The following is a 27,240-nucleotide window of genomic DNA, read 5'->3' as shown; positions in this document are numbered from 1 at the left end:
TTTCTGTTTTTGTCTTACATGCGTTGCCATTCCATGAGCTTTTTTCTATGTAAGCCAGTTATAGGTGGGGGCAGGGGCCATTTTATTTGTTTAGGGTTGTCCAGGGAATCAGGGGAGCACAAAAGGGCCCGGGGACAGAAGGATAGGAGGAGCGGTGGGGGCAGCATATAGAGAAACAGATGCCCTCCCTTTTCCTATTGCAGCTGCTGAATGCCTAAATTAGGGTAAGGAGAAGAAGGAAGAAGCAGGCTTTCAGCAGCTACAGGAGGAAGATGGAGGGCATTAGTTCCTCAATATGTCACCCCCGGCCACTCCTCCTATCCAGGTGTACAGGGTAGCCGCATGGACCCCCTGGAGCATGGGGCTGGGTCCCAATTGTGACCCCTGTGAACCCCATAGTTACGCCCCTGCCCTGTACTCCTTTAAGAATCTCTTCATGGCTGGACACTGCCCACCAGTGACATTGTCCTTTTTTAGTCCTTTATTTCTTTAGCTTTTGAGCTGGACATTTTGCCTCTACTACTCAGTGGCAGTGATATCTACTCAGTGGATATATTGCTGTCTGTACTGATAAGGCATTCAGCCGCATTCCCCTTCTCCTCTTTCCCCTGCCCTTCCTCTTCTCTTTCCATATTCTCATCCTCCCCCTTATCTCCCTACTTTTCCTCCCTCCCTCACTTTTTCTTACTATCCTCCCTTTCCTCTCCCCTAGCTCCCCTTCTCATTTCCACCCCTTCCCCCTCCTCTCTTCTATCCCCCCCCTTCCTCTATTTCCCTTTCCCTCCTCAAAACCACTAGGAGCACATGTTCTCCTTTTACATTAGACACACTTTCGCCAAGACTTGGTCCCAGGGATCCCAACACCATTTCAGGCAGTGTTACCTTAGTAATTCCCCAAAGTCCAAGAGGGGAGTTATTTCTATTCACAAACATTGTCCTTTTGTGTCCCGATAGATCATTATGCAAATGACAATGGCAGGTTTGTGTTTCTTAAGGGCATCATCTTTGGCCGCAAATTCACTCTTGCAACTGTGTACACCCCCAACTCTCAACAGCTTGCTTTTATAGACTCAGTCTTGGGGTCCCTCCCTGTTTTTGAGGAGGGCAAGCTAATTCTGGATTTTAATGTGAACCCTGGCCACCAAATGGATATATCCTCAGACCACTCAACTCATTAATTCGCCATTCTCAAACACTTTCAGATAACATTACAAACACACCACCAATCGACTGCTGAAGTGTGTTCCACTCTACCACTAAGGATTTTAGCTATTTTCAGCCACTCATAGCGTTCATACATGCATTGATCTGATGTTTTTATAGATCAGTTCTTTCTGGAATTCCTCTCTAGTGCATTAATAGGGTGTGCTACAATTTTGGTTCTTCTCTCTCTGACTCCCCTGTTGTCCAACGCTACAGAAGATACTGAAATTGGTGATTAAATGAAAACCTACTCAATGATGCTTTGGCACTGCCACCATTACCAATTGCTTTGCGGAAAACATGGTAGGAGAGGTGGCTTCAGTCTGGGATGGACACAATGCATTGGTCAGGGGAAAATGAATCTCACAGGGCGCTAGACTGGAAAGGGAGCATATGGGGACATGCATAAACTCCTGGAGAAGGTCTGAAGTGCAGAATGTAGACATAAGCATCATGGTACCCTGCACACCACTGCTGAGCTCCACTCCCCCCACGTAAAATTGTCTCAAATGCTTGAGGGGCCTATATGGGTCCTAATTCGGCATGTCTCACATACGTTTTGTGGATTTGAAAACACGTGTGGTAAATTGCTTGCAAGAGCTCTAAAATGCCGTCCACATATGTGTACAAATTACAAATGGCCTCTGGCACTTTAGTGCTGAACACTTCCAAAATGGCATCTGCTTTTTGGGAATACTGCACACAGCTATATGACCTACCTAATAAATTTACCAACCAACCACTCTCACATCATTTGCAAAGTTATAAATTGCGGGTGACCCAGTCCCGCACTCTATCTCTGTGCTCCAGAAATTGCTTCAATCAGAGGAGACCTCCAGGAAGCCCTTACATTTATAGGAGTGGGGGAGAGACTTCTCTGAGGCATAGCTTGAGCACTTATACCGACTGACTCACTCAAGTTCAATTTTTACAAAAATGCAGGAGAATAGCTATAAACTGCTCACTCGCTGGTACTAAGTTCCCACTAATCGATTTATTGGCGGAGTGCACAGGTTCCTAGTCGCCTGGATTCGGTACGGCTAGTGACAGAAATGGAAGCAGTGGAATGGATAGCCATATGCAAGGACAGATCGGACAAGTCCTACTCTTTCTAGGCCATATGGATCCACTATAGCTCATGAGCTTTGGGGTCACCCCCCCCCCCCCTTTTGCAAGCGCCTCCATTTCCTCCACCATGCAGCCTCTGAGCAATAGCTTTCATATAGGCTCCACTGCCAGAGATGCTCACTTTGAGAAGTGATGACCCTTGCAACATAGCCCTCATGTAGGCCCCACTGCCAGAGATGTTCACTTTGAGAAGTGATGACCCTTGTGATATAGCCCTTATGTAGGACCCACTATCAGTGATGCTCACTTTGAGAAGTGATGACCCTTGCAATAAAGCCCTCATCTAGGCCCCACTCCTAGAGATGCTCACTTTGAGAAGTGGTGACCCTTGCAATATAGCCTGCTGCTTGCAGTATTTGATCTGCGTCCTACCTGTATTTGTTTTTGTTTGTTTTTTTTGTATATCCTATCTACTTTACTACTGAACCCAGCAAGCAGATGGTCAAAACCATGCCACACAGAAAATTGATCTTCTAGAGCAGGGATTCTCAAAATACGGCCCTCCAGCTGTTGTTGAACTACACAACCCATGAGGCATTGTAAAACTCTGACATTCACAGACATGACAAAGCATGATGGGAATTGTAGTTCCCAAACAACTGGAGGGCCATAGTTTGAAGACCCCTGTTCTAGAGCTTCATATGAGACTGAATGGTATTGGAGGCTCCCCAGAGAGTTCTCCTTTATTGTAGCCCTGGGATTGTGTGGTGGGGGTTCCCCCCTAATGTGTCCTAATGAGTGCTGGCCCTTTGGGATACTTTAATTTGTTTTGCAGTATTGCTCATATTTGTGGTACCTAGCTTGCTTTTATATGACATATAAATCGTCTCTTTTCTACGGTAACCTGTTATCCTTTTGCTGTCCATATTAATCATAATTTGGGCTTGGCTTAATGTAGCCTTATGCCCCTTCTATTCTCATGTGTGTTTTTTTGTATGCCTTTGATCAATGACAGCTGTGTAATGTTTATTGCTCTTTGTTTTTATATTCAATTGTGCTTTTTACATATGGTTTTGTATAAAAAATGTTTCTATAAATAAAGAATATACAGTATCTGACAAAAGTGAGTACACCCCTCACATTTTTGTAAATATTTTATTATATCTTTTCATATGACAACACTGAGGAATCAACACTTTACTACAATGTAAAGTAGTGGGTGTACAACTTGTATAACAGTGTAAATTTGCTGTCCCCCCCAAAATAACTCAACACACAGCCATTAATGTCTAAACCGCTGGCAACAAAATTGAGTACACCCCTAAGTGAAAATGTCCAAGTTGGGCCCAATTAGACATTTTCTCTCCCCTAGTGTCATGTTATTGTTACAAGGTCTCACATGTGAATCTGGAGAAGGTTTGTTAAATTTGGTGTTATCGCTCTCACTCTGTCATACTGGTCATTGGATGTTCAACATGGCACCTCATGGCAAAGAACTCTCTGAGGATCTGGAAAAAGAATTGTTGCTCTACATAAAGATGGCCTAGGCTATAAGATGATTGCCAAGACCCTGAAACTGAGCTTCAGCACGGTGGCCAAGGCAATACAGCGGTTTAATAGGACAGGTTCCACTCAGAACAGGCCTCACCATGGTCGACCAAAGAAGTTGAGTGCACATGCTCAGCGTCATATCCAGAGATTGTCTTTGGGAAATAGAAATATGAGTTCTGCCAGCATTGCTGCAGAGGTTGAAGTGGTGGGGGGTCAGCCTGCCAGTGCTCAGACCATACGCCGCACACTGCATCAAATTGGTCTGCTTGGCTGTCCACCCAGAAGGAAGCCTCTTCTAAAGATGATGCACAAGAAAGCCTGCAAACAGTTTGCTGATGACAAGAAGACTAAGGACATGGCTTATTGGAACCATGTCCTGTGGTCTGATGAGACCAAGATAATTGAATTTTGGTTAAGATGGGGTCATGCGTGTGTGTGGCAGCAACCAAGTGAGGAGTAAAAAGACAAGTGTGTCTTGCCTACAGTCAAGCATGGTTGTGGTAGTGTCACGGTCTGGGACTGCATGAGTGCTGCTGGCAATGGGGAGCTACAGTTAATTGAGGGAAACATGAAAGCCAACATGTACTGTGACATACTGAAGCAGAGCATGATCCCCTCCCTTTGGAGACTGGGCAGCGGGTCAGTATTCCAACATGATAACGACCCCAAACACACCTCCAAGACGACCACTGCCTTACTAAAGAAGCTGAGGGTAAAGGTGATGGACTGGCCAAGCATGTCTCCAGACCTAAACCCTATTGAGCATCTGTGGGGCATCCTAAAACGGAAGGTGGAGGAGTGCAAGGTCTCTAACATCCACCAGCTCCGTGATGTCATCATGGAGGAGTGGAAGAAGAATCCAGTGGCAACCTGTGAAGCTCTGGTGAACTCCATGCCCAAGAGGGTAAGGCAGTGCTGGAAAATAATGGAGGCCACACAAAATATTGACACTTTGGGTCCAATTCGGACATTTTCAGTTAGGGGTGTATTCACTTTTGTTGCCAGTGGTTTAGACATTAATGGCTGTATGTTGAGTTATTTTGAGGTGACAGCAAATTTACACTGTTATACAAGCTGTACACTCACTACTTTACATTGTAGCAAAGTGTCATTTCTTTAGTGTTGTCACGTGAAAAGATAAAATACAATATTTACATAAATGTTAGGGGTGTACTCACTTTTGTGAGATACTGTATCTTGCCTTCCTTCCCATCTAATATTTTTTTTCATTTAACTTCTTCAGATCCGCGCTATAGCCGAAGTACGGCTACAGCGCGGACTCGAATTTCCGGGAGCCCGTCTTTAAACGGCCTCCCAGAAACAGGCGCGCATCAGGGAAAATCTGTGTCGGCCGTGTCCCTTGGACACAGCAAATCACGGATCGTGGTAAATGGCCAATCACAGCGGCCATTTACCACGTGATCGGCCCATGCAATGAGAGATGATCTCATATGTAAACATATGAGATCATCTCTCATCGCCAGCTCTCCTTCCTCACACAGAGACTGCAGTGTGAGGAAGGAGCAGAGCCGATCAGCCGTTCGGGGACACAGACAAATGTAATCAGGGCACTGATCACCAGTGCCCTGATTACAACAGAGGTAAATACAATACAATGTGCCCACCATCAGTGCCCACAGTGCCCTCCATCAGTACCCACAATCAGTGCCCATAGTGCTGCCAGTCAGTGCCCATCAGTGCCTGCTCATCTAGGCACTGATGAGCACTGACTGGCAGCACTATGGGCACTGAGTGTGGGCACTGATGGTGCTGCCCATCAGTGCTCATCAGTGCCACCCATCAGTGCTCATCAGTGCCACCCGTCAGTGTCCATCAGTGCCACCCATCAGTGTCCAGCAGTGCCGCCTCTCAGTGCCCATCAGTGCCGCCCATCAGTGCCACCCCTCAGTGCCCAGCAGTGCCACCTTTCAGTGCTCAGCAGTGACACCTCTCAGTGCCCAGCAGTGCCACCAATCAGTGCTCATCAGTGCCGCCTATCAGTGCTCATCAGTGCTGCCTATCAGTGCTCATCAGTGCGGCATATTAGTACCTCCTTATCAGTGCCCCCTAATCAGTGCCCATAAGTGCCACCTCATCAGTACCCATAAGTGCCACCTCATCAGTGCCCATCAGTGCAGCCTATCAGTGCCCATCAGTGCCGCCTCATCAGCGCACATCAGTGAAGGAGAAAAATGTATTTATTTTAAAAATTTACTGACAGAAAATAAAAAAAACTTTTTTTTTTTCAAAATTTTCTGTCTTTTTTCTTTTTTTTTTAAGAAACCCAGAGATGATTAAATACCACCAAAAGAAAGCTCTATGTGTGTGAAAAAAATGATAAAAAATTTCATATGGGTACAGTGTAGCATGACCGCGCAATTGTCATTCAAAGTGTGAGAGCGCTGAAAGCTGAAAATTGGCCTGGATAGGAAGGGGGTGAAAGTGCCCGGTAGGCAAGTGGTTAAAGTGTAACTAAAGAAAAACATTTTTTTTTTTTTAGTTTTGGATAGAGTGGAGAGGGAAAAAAAAAAAAAAAAAAGAAATTGCACAGGTGATCAAATACCACCAAAAGAAAGCTCTATTTGTGGGAAAGAAGGACATAAATTTTATTTGGGTACAGCATTGCACAACCATGTAATTGTCTGTTAAACTAACACAGTGACAAATTGCAAAAAATGGCCTAATCATTAAGGGGGAAAATTTTTCGGTCCAAAAGTGGTTAAAGGCATCAGTCAGCCGGCCGCCTTCTCCACGGTTCCTCCTTTGACCGAACGAAGCCTCAGAAACACAGTGTCCACGAAATGGATGTTTCACCCTCTGCTCCTTCTGAGAAGGCAGGATGAGCTCTGCAACTTTACCCTTGTAACGTGGCTCAAGAAGGGTTGCCAACCAGTATGATCCCTCTCCTTGATACCACGAATCCTCTGGTCCTTTTGCAGGCTCTGCAGCATCAGGAAGCCCATGCAGCGTAAGTTTGAGGAGGCATGAGATTCTGAGTCCTCTGGGTCACTAAGGATGACATTGTCAGGAGCAACCTCTCCCCAGCCACGTACAACCCCTGGGGTTTCTGGGGAATGAAAACCCTTCCTTGAAGACTGCTTTATGTTATCCTCTACATCCATGCTGCCATAATCCTCCTCCTCCTCCTCCCCCTCCTCCTCTTCCTCCTGTGTGTTTTGTGGCCCCACAGGAATGTTATCTGTATAAAGGGGGCCTTGTGGAGAAAGGAAGTCCTCCTCTTCATCCCGCTGTTCTGCCTTCAATGCCCTGTCCATGATTCCATGAAGCATGTGCTCCAGCAAGGAGATTAGAGGGACAGTGTCACTGATGCATGCATCGTCGTGGCTCACCATCCATGTGGACTCCTCAAATGGTGACAGGACAGTGCATGCATCCTTTATCAGCAGCCAATGGCATGGTGAAACAAGCCAAGCTCCCCTGAGCCTGTCCTTGTGCCATACTTACACAGGTTCTCATTGATGGCCCTCTGCTGCGTGTGCAGCCGCTGCAGCATTGCAATGGTGAGTTTCACCTGGTGGGCATGTCACAAATGAGGCAGGTTGAATTCCTGTTGAATGTCAGCCAGTCGATCACTGGCATTGTAGGACCGCTGGAAATGGCCACAGACTTTTCTGGCCTGCCTCAGAAGATCTTGTAAGCCTCAGTACCTGTTCAAGAAATGCTTCACCATCAAATTCAGGACATGTGCCAAGCATGGAACATGTGTCAAGTGTCCCTGTCGGAGAGCAGACTGAAGGTTGGTGCCATTGTCACATACAACCATTCCTGGCTCAAGATGCCGTGGTGTCAACCACCTCTAAGCCTGCCCCTGCCGGGCTGACAGAATCTCTGCCCCCAGTATGGCTCCTGTCCCCTAGACAGACTAACTGAAGCACTGCATGACATATTTTACCCTGACTGCTTGCGTATCCCTTTGAATGCTTAGGGAGCACTGGTTCAGAGGACAATTAAGCAGAAGAGGCCATAGAGGAAGAAGAAGAGGAGGAGGTGGAGCAAACAGATGTGGCAGAATCAAGCATTTAGGTGCTGAGCATGTGGATGGCTGAGACAGTATTTTTTTTATGGTTCAGCAACTGGGGGTGGCAACATTTGCCTGCTGGTCAAATCAACAGGTGGTGTACTGCTAACAGATTGGTTGCAAGTACCTGTGGCACCCATTGCTTTACCATCATACTTCTCAGTGCAGGTTTTTGAGAGGATTTGAGGTGTAGTAGGAGTAGAGATCCCAGATGAGGAGCAGGGATGTGGGTCTCTCAGGTGCTGTTGCCAATGAACTGCATGGCAGATTGTCATATGTCTTGTCAAGCATGTGGTGCTCAAATGGCTGGTGTTCTGGCCACTCTTGATCCGCTTCAGACAAAGATTGCAAACAGCAACACTGTGGTCTGCTGCACATGTGTTGAAAAAAGCCCACACCAATGAACTTTTGGAAGTCAGTGGGGAGTTAGCAGTGCCCTGCACCTGTGGAGCTCTGTAGTTCGATGCAATAGGGTGGCTGCTCTTAAGCTGGCCCCTGGAGGACATCCTGCCTTATTGGAGTTGTGCCGCCTCCTCCTCACTTTCCTCCTCTATTCTCTCAGGCACCCAAGTACGGTCAGTGACCTCATCATCCCCTCCCTCCTCGTCACTGGAGCAAACTTGGCAGTATGCTGCAGCTGGGGGAACATGACTGCTAGTTTCTTGTCCGTCATTGTCACCCCATCTCTCAAGGCTCGCGTTATTCCCTTCCTCAAACTGGAAACCAACATCGGAGCATTCAGTGCTGGGAACCAACATCATAGTTTAGTCATCCACTCCACTAATTCTTCTGCATGTTGTGGCTCAATAACACGGCCAGCATCAGAAAAAAAGGACAAGCATGCCCCGCCTGCAGGGGATGCACAATATCCGTGACCGCCACTTTTCACTGTGGACACAGAGGCTGCTTGCCCTCTTTTAGTGGCCTGTGAGCGTCTGTTTCTCCTTGTTGGCCTTTCCGACATGATGGGGATTTTTGGAGGGGTTTTTATAACTTTTTATTATAGAATGTGGGAAGGAAATCTGATGTTTGGGTGCAATACTTTTGTGCTTGGTGCACGATTAACTGTTTTATTATTGTTTTTTATTTTTTGGGGGGGATTTTTATAGCTTTTTATTATAGAGTGTGGGAAGGGAATAGGGTGCTTGGGTGCAATACTTTTGTACCTGGTGCACTATAAACTGTTTTATTATAGTTTTTTTTTTTTAATAAAGAAAAACTTAATAAAGCCAAAGAAAAAAGAAAACCCCTGCTGATGCAGAAGGAATAGCACCTACGACGCAAAGGGGGGAAAGAAATTATGCCCTAAATAAAATTAGTCCTGCTGGGGGCCGTGGCGACCACCGAGCAAGATGGCCGCCTAAGCTAGGAGCTCCAGTGCGCGTCCGGCTTTTCAACCATCTACGGCCCACCACAGCGATCTCATTCGCCACAACTGCCTGGATCCATCTGGGGGAACATCCCTGGCACCCCGCCGCGATGACCAAGAAACGATCCGCGGCACCCCCGGTCAACAAATTGTCAGATTTCTTCCGACCGGCAGCCTATGGTCCACAACAAAATGGCGGAGGAGCCCGATCCACACCTCCACTGCTATGCCCTCTAGTGGCAAGTTGATGACATCACTGCGCCGAACCCCGCTGCGCAGCTAGGAGGACTCACACCGATGCGGCCTGCACGATCTGCAGACTCATCTCCCTCCACTATTTCCACCCAGAGCCCAGCCAAATCGCGCCCCAGGAGGGAAGACAGGCCACAGTTACTTAGGATGTCCTCCATGGAGGTGAGCAATGACAACAATCCACCCTGCACTGCTTGGGCCTACTCTCCACCGCCAGACCCCTTTGCTAACATTGCCACTACAGGGCAACCTGTCTAGGACACAACTTTAAAGGACATGCTTTCTATGCTACACTCCTCCATGCTGGCTAACATTCTGGCCTCCATATCTTACTGCCAAAAAGAGCTACATGGTATGGGGGATAGAGTCAATGCAGTGGAGAATAAAATGGAGGAATTCACTGTGTCATACAACACCTTAGTGGACTCCCACACGTCCCAACAGGAAGACATACACCGCATCCAAGCTAAGTTGGCAGATCTTGAAGATCGATTGAGGCGAAACAACCTCAAAATTCACGGCATACCGGAATCGGTACAACCAAATCAACTACCCAGTTTTGTACGGGACTTATTCCGGAAAGCTGTGCCAGACCTTTCTAATGAAGATCTCACAATAGATCGCATACACAGAATCCCCAAGCCCTCATTTCTCCCACAGGAAATCCCATGAGACGTACTTTTGAGAGTACACTTTTTCCAGGCTAAAGAGAAGATCCTGGACACCTTTAGACGTAAAGATCGCCTTCCTGCACAATCTGCATCTCTTCAAATTCTACCTGACTATTCCCAATATACCCTACAACTGAGAAGAAACCTCAATTCAATCACAAAAGCCCTGCGCAACAACAAAATAATGTATAAATGGAAATACCCGGCTAAGTTGTGCGTGACCCATCAGGGCTCTACATCCCAAATCACCACCATGGACCAAGGTATTCGCCTTCTCCGCCAATGGAACATTCTCCCTGACCCTTCTTTTTTTTTTTTTTTTTTTTTTTATTTCTTTATTAAATTATTCACATATTCCAATTAAAAGGGCAAAAACAAAACCTTCATCTCTCCAATCACTGGAGGGATGTCCGTACAATACACATTTAAACATTTTACCCGTTTCCCTTTACCCATTTTCCCCCTTGTTTATTTTCCCCTAAAACCCCTTAAGCCTCTATCAATCCTTCTAATATTTCTTTATATTCTTCTGTCTCTTTAAAGCTCTGCCATTCATCCCAAATTTCTAATTCAATCCTTTGTTCCTCCTCCTCCCAGTTCCTTAGAAACTCTAGTTTTCTTGTTTTTTCAACTCTGATCACCCATTCTTTACTTGATGGGGGCTCTTCTTTTTGCCATTTTAAAGGTATTAGGCTTTTAGCTGCATTTAATAGATGAGGCACTAAACTTTTTCTATAGTGTTTTACTGACATATTAGTTCCATGGAACAGACATTTCCAAGGATCTTCCGGAATATGTTTTCTTGTGATTTTTTTTATCAAGGATAAGACTTCTTTCCAGAATATTTTGATTTTTGGGCAATCCCACCAAATGTGTGATATTGTTCCAATCATCTGGCATCCTCTCCAACAATCTTTAGGTCTTTCCCTTTGGAATTTACCTAATTTATCAGGAGTGATGTACCACCTAGCGAGTAACTTATAATTCATTTCTTCGGTATTAGAATCACTCGCAGATCTGTGTATGAGCTGTAGGCTTTTTTCCCAGTTAATGTCCTCGCTGCAAGGGCCAAGGTCTCTTTCCCATTTCTCTTTTAATACGGGGCCTACCTCCTTTGTTATTTTTAGCAAGATTTTATAGACACCTGAGACATTATTCGCCACTCTATCTGAGAAACATAGCTGTTCAAAAGGTCTCAAATCTTTCAAGTCTCTTAATGGTTGAGGTAGTGTGGTAACAAAATGTCTCAGCTGCGTATATCTCCATTCATTTATTTTCCACTCCCCTTTTTTTTGTTTTAATTCTTCAAGGGTTATAAGTCTCCCTTGTTCTATTACATCCCCTAATCGGGCTCCGCTATCTTTTATCCAGTTTCCAAATTCTTTTCCTTCTCCCGGTGCAAAAAATGTTGTATTTACTAGTGGTATTAACAGTGAGTTATGATTCCAATTTTCTTTTGTATGTGTCGTGTCCCAAATTTTTAAGGCGTGTCGTGTTATTGTGTCTGTATTACTGTTTAGTTCTCTAAACTTTGGGGGTATCCAAATAATTTTTGCTAAGTGTGCTTTACTAAGTGTATTTTCTATTTTAACCCAATCTTTATTACTATTTTGTTTACTCCAGTCTATCACCCGTGTAAGTATTGATGCTGTGTAATACATTTTAAAATCTGGTAGTGCCAATCCTCCGTGGCCCTTTTCTTTCCTTAATATTGTGTAACTGATTCTTGTTTTTTTGTGCTTCCATATAAACTGGGTTATCAGAGCTTTGAGCGTTCTAAAAAATACTTGTGGAATCGGGATGGGGATCAATTGGAATATGTATTGTATTTTGGGTAGGATTATCATCTTTATTGTATTTATTCTCCCTATCAGCGAGGGGATCCTAAGGGATATTCTATTTAGGTCTACTCTTGTTTCATTTAATATTTGGAGAAAGTTAACTTTATATAGTTTCTCTGGGGTTGATGTTAATTTGATCCCAAGGTATTTTATTTCATCTTTTCTCCATTTAAAGTGGAATTCATTTTTTAACCTCTCTTCTTCTTTCTTGTTAACATTTATACTCAGTATCTCTGACTTTTTTTGGTTGATTTTTAGGTTTGAGAGTTCACCATAGCATTTTATTGTTTTTATTATGTTTGGTAGTGTAATCCTGGGGTTGGTTATCCCTGACCCTTCTGACCAACAGCACCCCAACATGGAACCGCAACCCCGCCACCTACAACAGGACCGGCAAGTTGTATCCAGGCCTTCCAGGTCCTCCCATCGCCACAAATGATGACCGCTGTGCGATCCTAAGCTGGACGCATCTGACCTCCTGCTCTAAGTAGCACTTAGAGCCGTACCGAGCACCACTGCTTCTTCCCCACTTCTTGGATGGACTGCCTTCAGACACCGTGACTCCACCAGGCACTTTGTTCCTATGTGCCACTCAGGTACCGCTTGGCCGCTTCAAGGCCGCCTACCCACAAACACAGAGCGGTTTCTGCTATACATCAGCCATCAGTTGTATCCATGATATCATTCCCCCTTATACGCCACTATGTTTCTACAGTTGTTATCCTTAAATGTTAAGGGTCTAAATCACCCGGTTAAACGCTATTCTATGTGGAGGCTACGTCTCATAGGGCTGACATTCTGGCCATCCAGGAGACACACTTCAAACAGGGACAAGCTCCCCGATGTTCCCACCAAGATTACCCTCATGTCTTTCAGGCATCCGCTTCTGAGAATAAAAGAGGTGTTCTCCTGGCTATTCGAGGCTCTGTGTCCTTCACCTACTCTAGGGTGGTGCAGGACACAGAGGGGAGATATATTATTCTTAACTGTACTATTGATAACTGTTCATATACAATAGTTAATGTCTATGCTCCAAATATGCATCAACTGCGTTTTTTGCGCAAACTTTGTTGTAAGGTTAACAAGCTCAAAGTTGGTAAATTGATCATGTGTGGGGATTTCAATTTGGTGGCGAATCATGTCATGGACACCTCCTCTAGAGGTAAAACCTCCCTACCCACTCTCGCTGCCCTCATCTACTCGGAGGGGCTCCATGACGTATGGCGCTACCAACATGCGGAGGAGAGGGACTATTCCTTCTTTTCCGCCTGCCACAATACATATACTAGGATTGACATGTTCTTGGTAGATGCCCAAACTCTTCCACATGTTCTTCATACCTCTATTTCCCCCATAACATGGTCGGACTATGCATCTATACACATGTCCATTTCCGCGAGACCTACATCCCCGTCTACCTTTTATATGGCGATGTAACAACTCTACCCTTTCTGATCCAGACTCCCTTAAATCCCTACAATCCCAACTGCGTTAATTCTTCTGCACCAATGACACACCCGATACGAACCCCTCCACATTGTGGAATGCCCACAAGGCATTTGCCAGAGGCATCCTTATACAAATAGGTTATAGATTAAAGAAAAAATTCCAGAGCAAACTTACTGACCTTATCGCAGAAATTTGATCCTTAGACGATACCAATAAACGTACCCCCTCACCCACAACAGCCTCCAAGTTGTCCTCTCTCCGCCCAGATCGCCATAGACTTCTCACTGACAACCATGGCAAACTGATGGCACGACCTCCGTCTACAATACTACTCTGCCCATAACAAAGCAGGGAAATTCTTGGCCTCCAGGCTCAAGGCAAAAAGAACCAAAACCAAAATTGACCATGTCACACACCCGCATACTGGCCTGAAACTGACACATCCCCAGAAAATTGCGGACGCATTTGCGGACTACTATAGTAACCTATACAACCTCCAATCAGACCCGGATACCCCCCAACCTACGGACGCAGATATCCAAACTTTCCTCCAACGCCTACGATTGCCTACTCTTTCCGTTGAATCCCTGTCACACCTCAATAGCCCCTTCACGCCTCAAGAGCTGGCCAAAGCATTAAAAACCCTCCCCCTGAATAAATCCCCGGGCCCCGGCGGTATGACTAATGAATATTATTGCTCCCTTCAAGAAATACTTTCCCCTCACCTTTTAAAAGTATTCTCAGAGGCGATAACCACGGGCCACCTCCCATACTCCAAGCAAATATAACCACTCTCCCTAAACCTGGCAAGCCCCCCACTACACCAGCCAACTTCAGGCCTATCTCGCTCTTAAATAATGATGTGAAACTATACGCTAAGCTTATAGCCAACCGACTAGCACAGATCCTGCCCTCACTGCTTGGAGGTGATCAGATGGGATTCGTTAGGTAACAACAGGCACCCGACGCTACAAAACGGGTAATCAACCTGATCCACCATGCCGAGGACACGAAAACCCCATTCTCTGCTTCTTTCCATAGATGCAGAGAAGGCGTTTGACCGAATCCGTTGGGGCTACATGAGGGCGGTCTTGCAAAGATTTGGGTTCTCTGGCCCGATCCTTTCTGCTATTTTGGCCCTGTATTCCTCATCTTCGGCTAAGGTGCTATCGGCTGGCACACTGTCTAAATCGTTCTCCATAACGAACGGTACACGCCAGGGCTGCCCGTTGTCACCCCTTATTTTCAACCTCCTGATTGAGCCTTTGGTCGAATCACTTAGAACCAATCCTTTGGTCTTGGGCTTCAAATTTGGAAATTCTAACCACGTCATCACGCTGTTTGCTGATGATGTGATCCTTAGCCTGACGAATCCCATTGTATCCCTCCAGGCAGCTCACCAGATCCTACAGGAATTCAGCCGCATTTCCTACTACAAGGTCAATTTCAGCAAATCTGTGATACTCAACATGAACATCCACCTCTCCACATGCATGCACCTACAAACACAACTACCTTACACCTGGGTCAAGCAATCCTTACAATACCTTGGAATCCAGTTAATGTTTCCAACCTCTGGCCTGCTACCCTCTAGCTTAAAACCTCTCATAACTTCCATCTCTACAGACGTCAACAAACTTAAAACATCTGAACTCTCCTGGACCGGCAGAATAGGCACGTTTAAAATAGTATGCCTACCAAAAATATTATACATTTTTCGTACACTCCCGATACACATCACAAAAAAATATATAGATTCCCTCTCTAAACTCCTCCGCACATTTCTCTGGCAAAAAAAAATGGGCGAGATGTGCCTATACACATATGGTGCGCCATAAACGAGTCGGTGGCCTGGGACTCCCCGACATCCTAGATTATTACCATGCGTCTAGATTAACACCCCTCCAACACTGGTTCGCCCAACCACAATCCCTCCCTTGGCTCTCCATAGAAACCTCGCTGTCCCGCTCGCAAGACCTCAGCCTACTGCTGTGTGGAAAGATGTGTGGAAACCCTTAACCCTGCATACTCTCCCAATTACTACACGAGCCTCCCTAAAATCTTGGAGACTTCTCATTATCCAACTATCACAATCTCAGCTCACTGTACCGCTCTCTCTGCCGTTATCCATTTTGAATGTTCTCCTCCCATACACACATATCATCCAATTCATCTCTGCGGGCATTGTCACAATCTCACAGCTCTATCGGTATAAATCTTCAACAAGAGCTCGCACTTCCTCCACAAGCTATTTATACGTACAACAGCATCTCCAGCTTTTTGAACTAATATCCCCCACCCGAAACACATATCCCCGCCTCGATATAAAAGTTCTTTACTGACCCCTCTACCTCGATCAAAGGGATCTCCCTCTTCTACAATTTCCTTGGGCAGAAAACCCTGTTCAAGAAAACCTCACATATGGTCAAGTGGGAGGGGGAATTCCAAATATCATTCTCCGAAACACAATGGAAATTGGCAATTTGTACATCCCACAATACTACCCAATGTGTCAACCATTGGGAGCAGACACAAAAACTCATTACTCGATGGTACCTAACGCCATACCGCCTCTCTAAAATTTACCCTACACACAGCCCATTATGCTGGCGTAACTGTGACCAACCCGGCACAATCATTCATGTTTTCTGGTCCTGCAAAGGCCTAACCAGTTTTTGGAGAAAAGTATTTGACATTCTTTCCAACCTCACTGGTATACTGGTTAAACCCAACCCTGCCATGGCTCTTCTCTCGTTGGGGCTAGAAGTCATACCCCCTACTATGAGAACGGTCTATTTTCATGTATTGATAGCAGCCAGAGCGCTAATCGCGAAACACTGGAAACAACCAGTAGCGCCATCCCACCTGGAAGTAGTGCGGCTGGTCAATCTCCAATACTCCTTGGAAATAGCCTATGCCTACTCGGCTTCCCGTGGAGCCAAATTTCATAGAGACTGGCTCATTTGGACTCACAGCAACTACTATACGTCTCCCATCTGATGAAACTTTACCCATAATGTGGCTTTAGCTCATGTACCTCTATGCTCATATTCCCATTCTTAGTGACTCACTCACCAGTAACCCTCCCCAAAATATTTATATATTATACTCTGAACATGATGGAATTGGCTACAGTTCACATCTGACAGGTATTGAAGCTAATTGCTTATGTGCCTGGTTTGTTTAGATAGACACTATGATTATACAACGTTTATTACCCTATAGCGGTGCCCCATGAGTGGACGCCACTATTTATACCTCCTATATATAGCATATCACATATATACCCCCCTTCTTTTCTTTTTCTTTAGAATGGGATTTATTGATGCTACACACGGCCTGACTCTCTGACCTGTCGACAAAAACCAACTAACCTTTCCATACGCATTTGAGTTTCAAACTATAAAATATATATAGGTAAGTGAGCAGAGAATAGTCATGCTCCCTGGATATACATATATATACTCTACTATTTTCTGTAGATATATTTTCAAATATTTATAGCTAAACATTAACAATTTTAAGAATACCTAGCATATGTTACATATATATATATAAAAATACAAAACATTTTCTATCTATTGGAACTGTTAAATAGAGCAGATATATCTTTATCTAAATGCCCTCCCGCCTCTATTTTTGCCTATAGCAGGGGTCTTCAAACTATGGCCCTCCAGTTGTGCAGGAACTACAATTCCCATCATGCCTTATCCTGTCTGTGAATGCCAGAGTTTTACAATGTCTCATGGGATGTGTAGTTCCGCAACAGCTGGAGGGTCGTAGTTTGAGGATCCCTGGCCTATAGCCTTGGGGATCTTTCCTCCAGCACTGCAGATGCGATTGACCTAGAATTTTAGTATACCAGGTGATTTGCAGTCATTGGGATTTATACACCAGACATTGGTAAGATAAACAAAATCCTTTTATATATACCATTAGAGCATATCTAACATCAAATATCTACAAAGTAATGGGCTCAATTGCTATGCCCTATGATACATTGTAAAATGTATGATATTTCTGTCTGGTATTCATGCATTTTTTCTGTTCTCTTCAGATCACATATATTTTTCTAAAAATTATCCTTCTCTGTACTACATCCTCCTGAAGAAACGTTAATCTGAACGTGAAACGTGTAGAGGCTATCCTTACCACAGTGGATCCCTCAACACCGGAATTATATACCTGTATTTAGTAGGATCTAGGATCAAGTATCAGGTTTAAACAATATCACCATTTCTACCTAGCGGTGATTGAGGGATACTCTCAAAACTATGAGTTCAATGTCATGATCTGTTTTTAATTGAACTACAATTTGCATCAGTTTTTGATATGTGTACACGTATAAATTTATTTTAATGAATTTTCAATAAATATATATTTTTTATAAAATTAGTGTTGACTACTGTGCCGAGAAAGTCCATTCCTCTAGCAATAGCTATTTTCCTCCATAGTGACTCACCATGTCCGGCAATTCCTATTACTTTGTTTATAACATAACCTTTTGAAACCAATTAATACATTACCTATTCATGCTCTGACATCCAATGTACAACGTGAAATGTTCCTTAACTGTACACCTTTCACTTTCCTTCTGTTATCTTGTTTTAAAATCTTAATAAAAAACTATTGAAAGTAAAATTAGTTCTGCTGCGCCACAAAAAAAATCACTGCTGACGCAGAAGTAATAGCGCCTGAGACACAAAAGGAGGGACAGCAATTATGCCCTGAATAAAATTAGTGCTGCTACGCCACATAAAAAAGAAATCACTGCTGACACAGAAGTAATAGCACCTGAAACACAGAAGGGGGAGTACTAATATTGCAGCAACAGAACCTAACGCTGCAAAAATAAATAAACAAATAAATTAATTATAAAGAAAAAAAAATATATATATATATTAATGAAAAAAAAAATGGGATCAGTGGGGGTGACACAGACGTGTTGTATACACCAACACTTTAGTGGCCCCACTACACTGTGTTACACAAGAATCACAGCCCAGCACTACACTGACTGCACTACATTGTGTTACACAAAAATCAGCACAGAACTACACTAAGCTGACTGCACTACACTGTGTTACACAAGATGAATCAGCCCTACACTACACTGCACTGACTGCATTAAACATCAAAGCACAATCCATAACCACCCTGCTTAATCTCCACTCCTAACACACTACACACAGCTGCTATAGTGTGGGGCGTGGACTTAGCCCCTGAGCCATGATTGACCTTAAGGCACCCTGCCTTTGGCCAATCATGGCTCTGACAGGACATTGTGCTGTGATTGGCCAAAGCATACAGGTCAGGTGCATGCTTTGGCCAATCACAAGCACTTAATGCACTGCAATCGCGCAGTGCATCATGGGATGCTCATTGGCAGGTGAACTTCCAGCCGAGCACCCCATTTGTTTGTGTGTTCGACAAACACCCAATGTTAGAGTCGAACTTATGATCGACTCAAACGTTAAAGCCCATTACTAACCATTATCATTGAAAGTAAAAGTAAAAGACAATCCTAATTTTTGGGTTGTCTGCAGAAAGTAATAGAGGGAAAATCTTCCAATGGGGAGTTGGGGACACTAGTTCTGGTGACCCGGGGGTCCCCAAGGAATTCCCTTAATTTTCAGAGATTTCCATTCACTTCCTGTTTGGCTATTGGACAGAAAGTGAAGGGAAATCTCTACAATGGGTTATAACCCTCCCCTGCTCTATCCAAAATTAAAATAAACATTTTGCCTATAGTTCTGCTTTAACCACTTGCCGACCGCCGCCCGACTATTTACTGCGGCAGTCAGCCCCTCACAGGCAAAGCGACGTAGTACTATGTCGCTAGCCTGTAAGGGTTTTGGGAGCGAGTGCGCCCCGCCGGAGGTGCGCTCCCGCTCGGTCACAGACCCCCCCCGCGCGTGTGCCCGGCGGACCCGATGTCCGCCGGGCACTCGCGATCTTCCGTTACACCGGCAGAAAGGCAGGCGGCTAATGTAAACAAAGCCGCCTGTAAGTCTTCCCTGTGTAAGAATGGTGATCAAACGGTTCTACTATGTAGGACTGTTGATCACTGCTATTACACATGTAGCCACAGCCAATCACAGTTAGAAACACGCCCCTAGGGACACACTTAACCCCTCTCTCTCCAATAAAGTTAACCCCTTCACTGCCAGTGTCATTTTTACAGTAACAGTGCATATGTATAGCACTGATTACTGTAGTAATGTCACTGGTAACCCCAAAAGTGTCAAAAATGTCAGTCAAGGGTCCGATCTGTCTGCCGCAATGTCGCAGTCCCACAAAAAAAAAAAAAAAACGCAGATCGCCGCCATTACGCGTTTAAAAAAAAAACAACAAAAATGACAAAAATCTTTCCCTTTGTTAGTAAACGCAATAACTTTTGCGCAAACCAATCAAAATACGCTTTTTGCAATTTTTTTTACCAAACATATGGTAAAAAAAAATTGGCCTAAAATGTTAAAAAATTTTGATTTTTACATTTTTTTGGGGAATTTCATATAAAAAATGTGAAAAATATTGTTATTTTTGCAAAATTGTCGCTCTTTTTTTGTTTATAGCACATGATCAAAAAATCGCACAGGTGATCAAATACCACCAAAAGAAAGCTCTGTTTGTGGGAAAAAGAGGACGTCAAATTTGTTTTGGTACAGCGTCACACGACCGCGTAATTGTCCGTTAAAGTCACGCAGTGCCGAATCGCAAAATACCCCCTGGTCAGGAAGGGGGTAAAATCTTCCGGGGCTTAAGTGGTTAAAGAAAAAAAACGAAGTTAAATTTCCCATTTACTCACCTAAATCCACGGTCCATGTGATGCTTCAGGTCCTGAGTCTTTTATCTTCTTCAGAGCAGAGGAAGAGGGTCCTTCGTCTGGTGTCCATGTTGTTGCCAAGGTGAAGTAAACACATCAAACGATGTCCAGAATGCAGTAGCATGATGACATTACAAAGAGGCTGATGGTTGGCACAAGCATACTGTAGTCTATATCACTGGATCTTCAGGTCATAACTCTAAGAAGCAGCATCAGTTGATGGACATGGGTGACAGAGCTGGGTATGCAAGAAAAACCTTTAAAGGTAATTTTTGTAAGCCACCTAATGGATGGCCTGGGGTGGAAGGGATTCAAAAGAGGAGAGCTTTGCCTGCAGATTGGCTTAAAAATTGGATAAACATATTCACACAATATCTACAAACTCTTCATTTAGAGAGTCAAGAGAAAGGATTCATACTCTAAGGCAGGAGTCTCCAAACATTCTAAACAAAGGGCCGGTTTATGGTCCTTCAGACTCTAGGACGGCCGGACTTTGGCCAGCGGAAGTGGAAATTTTCCTGGCATCAGTGGGAGTATACATCTGGTATTAGGGGGAAGAATAGTGTCCCATCGTTGGTATCATAGGGAGGAATAGTGCCCCATTAGTGGTGTCAGTGGGAGAAATGGTGCTCCACTGTCGGTGTCAGATGGCAGAATAGTGTCTCATATCAGTTGGACGGATAGTGCCCCAAGGGCCAACTAAAGGCAAGCAAAGGGCCACATCCAGGTCTTGTTTGGAGGTCACTTCTCTAAGGCTTCATGCACATGGCCGCAAGAGGGCATACAGTGTGCACACGGCAAATGCCAGCATAGATTGTTGTATAGCAGCGTACAGACATTCATTGTATTGGGAGGCAGTGTGCTGCACCTGTGGCTCGCTTATCCTGGCAATTTATGCTCCATGCATGCTGAATGCCCTCTTGTGGCCATGTGAATGAAGCCTAAATGCAAGTGTTGTACCCCAAAGTTCTGTTTTGGAAACAATTCAGAATAGCATTTATAAAATAAATACCTGAAGACCTTGTCCAGCAGCTGATGCTGGAAAAATCAGTGCTGCAGTTTTTCCAGGGGGCAGAAAGAGACCGGTACTTCTCCATGCATCAGCACCTAGGAGTAATGCAGTAAAGGTAATGTACCACACATCTTGCATAGATGGAGAAACAAACATACTTTTTAATGTTCTACCTGGGTTTGTAGCATCAATCTTTACTGTAACAGGGTCATCCAGAATTCGAAGGCAGCTGACTTCTTGAGCTAAACAGATGATCAAAGCCTCTTTAGAGTTGTTTTTCACAGGATGCTCTTTGCTAACAGTGGGTAAGTGACAGTCTTTTACTAGATGTGCCAGTTCTTGCTGTAGTGATGAGGTGAGAGGGCTGGCTGGAAGCCTCATGTACGTACAGACATCTTGCCTGAGCTTGGTCAACCAAGAGCTGAGAGGTGGTTTTATCTCAACTCCACTTTTTAAGTCCCTTAGCAGCTGGCAGACTGCTCTAGGGAAGTGGTAGGTACTATCAACTGCTTTGGGATCCAAAGCCTTATAAACTCCTTGCTTAATTGTCTCTGCTAGAATACTAATCCCAAACTTGTTGAGGATTTTATTTCCTGGGTACTGAGAAAGCACATTTGGGTTTGAGCGAGACCAGTACCAGGCATGGCCAGCGATGAGTAGACCTCCACCTTCTGCTACAAATCTATGGATCTTTTCAGCTTCTGCATCACTGTACGAGGTGCAGCAATACACACTGAGACCAGGAATCAAGTCCGAAGCCACACAAGATAAACCTTCATTCTGTAACACATGTAGGACGTTTCCCAGTTGCTTAACACCAATTTTTCCCTTTCTTCCCATGTCTAGCCATGAAACAGCATTGAGAATGAAGGTCTTCAGCTCTGGCTTGGAGAGGTAGGCTTCATGTGTTCCTACAACAACACGTCCTCTGCCATAGTATGCAGCACCAAAAAAGCATTGATTGTTGTTGCTGAGCCCAATTGGAAATGTTAGAGGTCCATGAAGAAGAAGATCTGAGGGAAGACTTTCTCCACTGATGTCCAGGTCATTAACACTTTGCATAAGATGCTTTAGATCCGCTGAAAAATTCATACTGTATAAAACAAAATCAGACACGCCTGCAGGCATTAGTTTTGCATACAATAAGAAATTACCTTTCAACAAAACCATAGCATGTAAGACTTAAGTGTGTATTACATGAAAGGCAAATACAAAAAGTAGTCTTCATTTCTTTTTTATTATAAGTTGGTCTTTTTATCAATGTTTTCACCCAATTGATGAATTTGATTGACTTCTGTCTGTCAATCTGGAAAACTTTTGTTTGTGTGGATGGAGGAATCTCAGAGCTGAGGACGTCTAAGAAATGATGAAACGCGTAAGCTGGAATGCACGTTGTGATGTCACAGGAGCTGGGTGAAACGCAAACCGGTAGTTACTGCTCTATACTCCACAGCTCCATATGTGACGGCGATTTTACTTGTTTTTACTTGTCTTGCGATCGTGCGATATACATATTTTTTTGGATTTATATATGTGCAATAAAATCTTTTAAAACGATACTGCACTATCTGGAGCTTTCCCTTCTTTTAACATACCCGGCTGGATAAGGGCAGCGGAGGAGCGATAGCTACTACTGAAGTAAGCGGATGTACCTACCCAAAGGGGACCCATCCTGGCCCTGGGGGCCAATTAAGCCTATGTGGTCTTAATGCCATAAGGCAAATAAGACCCAATTGGGCCAGTGAGTGAGCCTTTTTACTACTAGCCACGATGGAAACCAAAGTGACACCAATATCTGATTGGGAAGCCTGGCACTGAGCACCTGCACTTTATCTCCTGCACTGCACAGAGATACATGTTTCTTTTGAACATTTTTCACAAGAAGTCACTTCTATTTATGAACTGTGTGGAACATTTATGAGATTACTATACATCTCATGCACTATATATGAACTTGGAACTTTGCACTTTTGAAATAATTTATTCACAGTGTGCAAATTACTGAATTGGTATTATGTTTTGCTTATGTATGCTATAGGAATTGATCCTAATTTGTTTACACTGATTTTGCACCAACACCTATGCACTTTACTTTAAGTACTATTATTTATTTATTTATTTTGAAGCATATTGTTTACATTAAATATTCATGCACTTTATTATTGAACAAGCGCTATAGGTAACTTTTCCTATTAAGGTTACTTCACACTCATCCCACTAGCACTTTACTATAGCAGCTGCTTCCCATTTTATTAGTGCAAGTTAGATACACTGGCGCGGTGGATATACTACTAGTATATCACATTTGAAAATATGTATGGTGGGCTAAATCCAAATAAACATATAGTGATATTCAGATAAAATGAATCTGGTGCAAAAATCATAAAGTCCAACAGTCCAAAATAAAAATCTTTCAATCTGTGATGATATGATGCAAAATCAAGGTGTGGAAAAATCAAATGATATCAAGTAGATAATGATGAAATCCCTCCACCTGGTGAATTTCCTCCTTACCGGCGCAGACAGCAATGGATCGTGAATGGTGTCAGAAGATTTCACCTCACTTTCTGTCCCTGTGACAATTGGATTTTGAAAATTGTGGATTGTCGTGGAAACAAGGATTGGCGATAAAGCTTCAGTGGAGACACCTTTTTCCCATGAGAGCTCTTACAGGAGTGAATTTCCCTTCCTAGGGGTAGCTTTCCTTTCCCTTCCTGTTGTCTCCCTCCGCTTGATATTTAACTGCTTCCGGTCCGCGCTATAGCCTATATACGGCTGCAGCGCGGACTCGAATTTTCGGGAGGCCGTTTTTAAACGGCCTCCCGGAAGCAGTCTCCCCGCGCGCTCCCGAGAGCGCGCATCGGGGAAATTCTGTGTCGGCCGTGTGCCTTGGACACAGCTGATCACAGATCGTGGTGAATGGCCAATCACAGCAGCCATTCACCACGTGATCGGACCGTCCAATGAGAGATGATCTCATATGTAAACATATGAGATCATCTCTCATCGCCGGCACTCCTTCCTCACACGAAGCCTGCAGTGTGAGGAAGGAGGGAGAGCCTCACAGCGCCAGGGACACAGAAGAAATGTAATCAGGGCACCGATCACTAGTGCCCTGATTACAAGAGGTAAAACACATACACAAATTACCCACAGTGCCCGCCTACAGTGCCCCCCCCCATCAGTGCCCACAATCAGTGCCCATAGTGCTGCCAGTCAGTGCCCATCAGTGCCTGCTCATCTAGGCACTGATGAGCACTGACTGGCAGCACTATGGGCACTGAGTGTGGGCACTGATGGTGCTGCCCATCAGTGCTCATCAGTGCCACCCGTCAGTGTCCATCAGTGCCATCCGCCAGTGCCCATCAGTGCCGCCTATCAGTGCCCATCACTGCCGCCCGTCAGTGCCGCCTTTCAGTGCCCAGCAGTGCCACCTCTCAGTGCCACCTCTCAGTGCCCAGCAGTGCCACCTCTCAGTGCCAAGCAGTGCCAACTCTCAGTGCCCAGCAGTGCCGCCTATCAGTGCTCATCAGTGCCGCCTATCAGTGCTCATCAGTGCCGCCTATCAGTGCCGCCTATCAGTGCCGCCTATCAGTGCTCATCAGTGCGGCATATTAGTACCTCCTCATCAGTGCCCATAAGTGCCACCTCATCAGTGCCCATAAGTGCCACCTCATCAGTGCCTATCAGTGCAGCCTATCAGTGCCCATCAGTGCCACCTCATCAGTGCACAACAGTGAAGGAGAAAAATTTATTTATTTTCAAAATTTACTCGCAGAAAATAAGAAAAACTTTTTTTTTTTCAAACTTTTCTGTCTTTTTTCTTTTTTTTTGTAAAAAATAAAAAACCCAGAGATGATTAAATACCACCAAAAGAAAGCTCTATTTGTGTGAAAAAAATGATAAAAATTTCATATGGGTACAGTGTAGCATGACCGCGCAATTGTCATTCAAAGTGTGAGAGCGCTGAAAGCTAAAAATTGGTCTGGATGGGAAGGGTGTTTAAGTGCACAGAAGGCAAGTGGTTAAGTGCTTCTTGTGAGGATATACCTTTGAAAGCCTGCTACACCCAGTCTGAAGGGGAAGGGAGTAGAATACCGGCACAAAGGTGGTTCCAGAGCTTAGTTATTATATTTTTCTGGTAAGAGGCTATTGTGGTTTTTGCACCAGTGGTGAAGAGCACGGTCCTTTGGTGTTGTCACATGAAGAGTGTTTCTTGGTTAATTTTTTATTGCACTTACCTCTCATCCGCCGGGTAAGGAGGAAATTCACCAGGTGGAGGGATTTCATCATTATCTACTTGATATCATTTGATTTTTCCACACCTTGATTTTGCATCATATCATCACAGATTGAAAGATTTTTATTTTGGACTGTTGGACTTTATGATTTTTGCACCAGATTCATTTTATCTGAATATCACTATATGTTTATTTCGATTTAGCGCACCATACATATTTTCACATATATTTACTTACTTTTCTGGTAGCAGCTTTTTCACAGATCAGCACACCCTTTTCAACTCACATTAGTATATCACATTCTCTACTATGTGAGAAAAGACTAAGAAAATGGTTCCTTAAGCCTGCAGCAGACTGATGACATCATCTCTCCCAAGGCAAAGACTTTTACTGAAGCTCAAAAGCACTCTTTAATGATGAAACCTACATTGCTGTGTATATTTTGACTGAACTGATTCCTACAGTGAACTATTTTGATTCTTCACCACCTGTGATGATTTCATCACATCACTTTGGCAAAGTTAACAAAAATAGAATCTAAAATTATTCTTTGGAGACACTTATATATTTTTATTTACCTAATAATCATAAAGATATTATAAAAGAAACCCTAATATGTAACATGTGTTTTTCTGAACTATAGAGACCAGTTTATTCTTTATTACAGCTCCATCGCTACAGGGACTATCAGTCATACGGTACTCACTCGTGATAAATTGGACTCCATGGTATGTTCTCATTGACACAGAAGTTCCCCTTCTCTCCATATTTGTCAGTGAAATACACTCCAGCGACTGATGTTATCTTGTTCCCAGGAAAGTGACACAGAACGTTTTCCTGTTGGTGAGAGTAAGACCAGTACCAGGCTTGGGCTCCAATAAGCACACCTCCACCTTGACTCAAGAATGTAACAATATCTTCTGCCTGGCTGTCATCATATCCAGTAGTACAGAACACCCCTAGATCTTTCTTCAGACCAGACACCTTTTCCACCCTGTGTCCAGAGGAGGACAGAGTCTGCGCCAGGTGACCGAGATTGTTGTTAACACCAATTACTGCTTCCAAAGATGGTTTCAGCCAGGCTATAGCGTTCTTCAGGAAATCCATGAATTGTGGTTCATTTAAATATGCCTCATGGCTCGTGACTACTATTTTACCCTTTCCATACTTAGAGGCAGCCAAGAGGACGTGTTGTGCTGGACTCACTAGCACTGGGAAGGCTGTGTCACCAGTCAGCAGAAGTTGACAGGGTACGCTGTCTCCAGAGAAGTGCAGGCTACACAGGCCATGGACCAGTGAACTGTAGTCTTCTTTAGCTGTCATATTTCCTACAAGAAAAAATATATGATTAAGTTAAATAAAATGACATTTTTGAAGTTGTATTTCTCAAAGAGCAATCAAAAACAAATGAGTGCTGTCTGTGATACTTTTTTTTCTATTTGCACTAACATCCAAATTTTCTGGACAAGCTTTTGGGTTTACATCCTTCCTCAAAGTTCAAGCAGTATTAATACATAAAGTTTTAGCAGAATGTTAAATTAGATAATCTGAGGGAAAAAAAACAACAAATATGGCATTAATATAATGTAATACAGCTACAATCATCTAAAAAAGCAATCAAAACCCAACAATGACTATTTTCACTTTTGGTGTTAATATATTTATTTATTTCAAGTACTTATATAGCACTGTCAATTTACACAGCACTTTTATATATA

The 27,240-nt window shown here is 43.9% G+C and overlaps 1 protein-coding gene across 1 annotated transcript in view; it reads right to left on the bottom strand.

Annotated features, from left to right (window-relative positions):
* Window positions 1–26,845, bottom strand: part of LOC309553829 (TRPM8 channel-associated factor homolog) — a gene marked incomplete at its 5' end in the record, with an annotated part of 81,161 nt that extends 54,316 nt beyond the window's left edge. Inside the window, 3 exons of the mRNA XM_082255283.1 lie at window positions 21,282–21,376; window positions 21,455–22,374; window positions 26,229–26,845. Of these exons, the coding sequence (XP_082111409.1) occupies window positions 21,282–21,376; window positions 21,455–22,374; window positions 26,229–26,845 (1,632 nt within the window). The remainder of the gene's footprint in view (window positions 1–21,281; window positions 21,377–21,454; window positions 22,375–26,228) is intronic.
* Window positions 26,846–27,240: the final 395 nt, after the last annotated feature.

This window comes from Pelophylax lessonae (genome assembly GCF_965119305.1).
Source record: "Pelophylax lessonae genome assembly, chromosome: 4".
Lineage (NCBI taxonomy): Eukaryota > Metazoa > Chordata > Amphibia > Anura > Ranidae > Pelophylax > Pelophylax lessonae.
The sequence above is the reverse complement of the archived record's forward strand: the minus strand, read 5'-3'. Positions and strand labels throughout refer to the sequence as shown.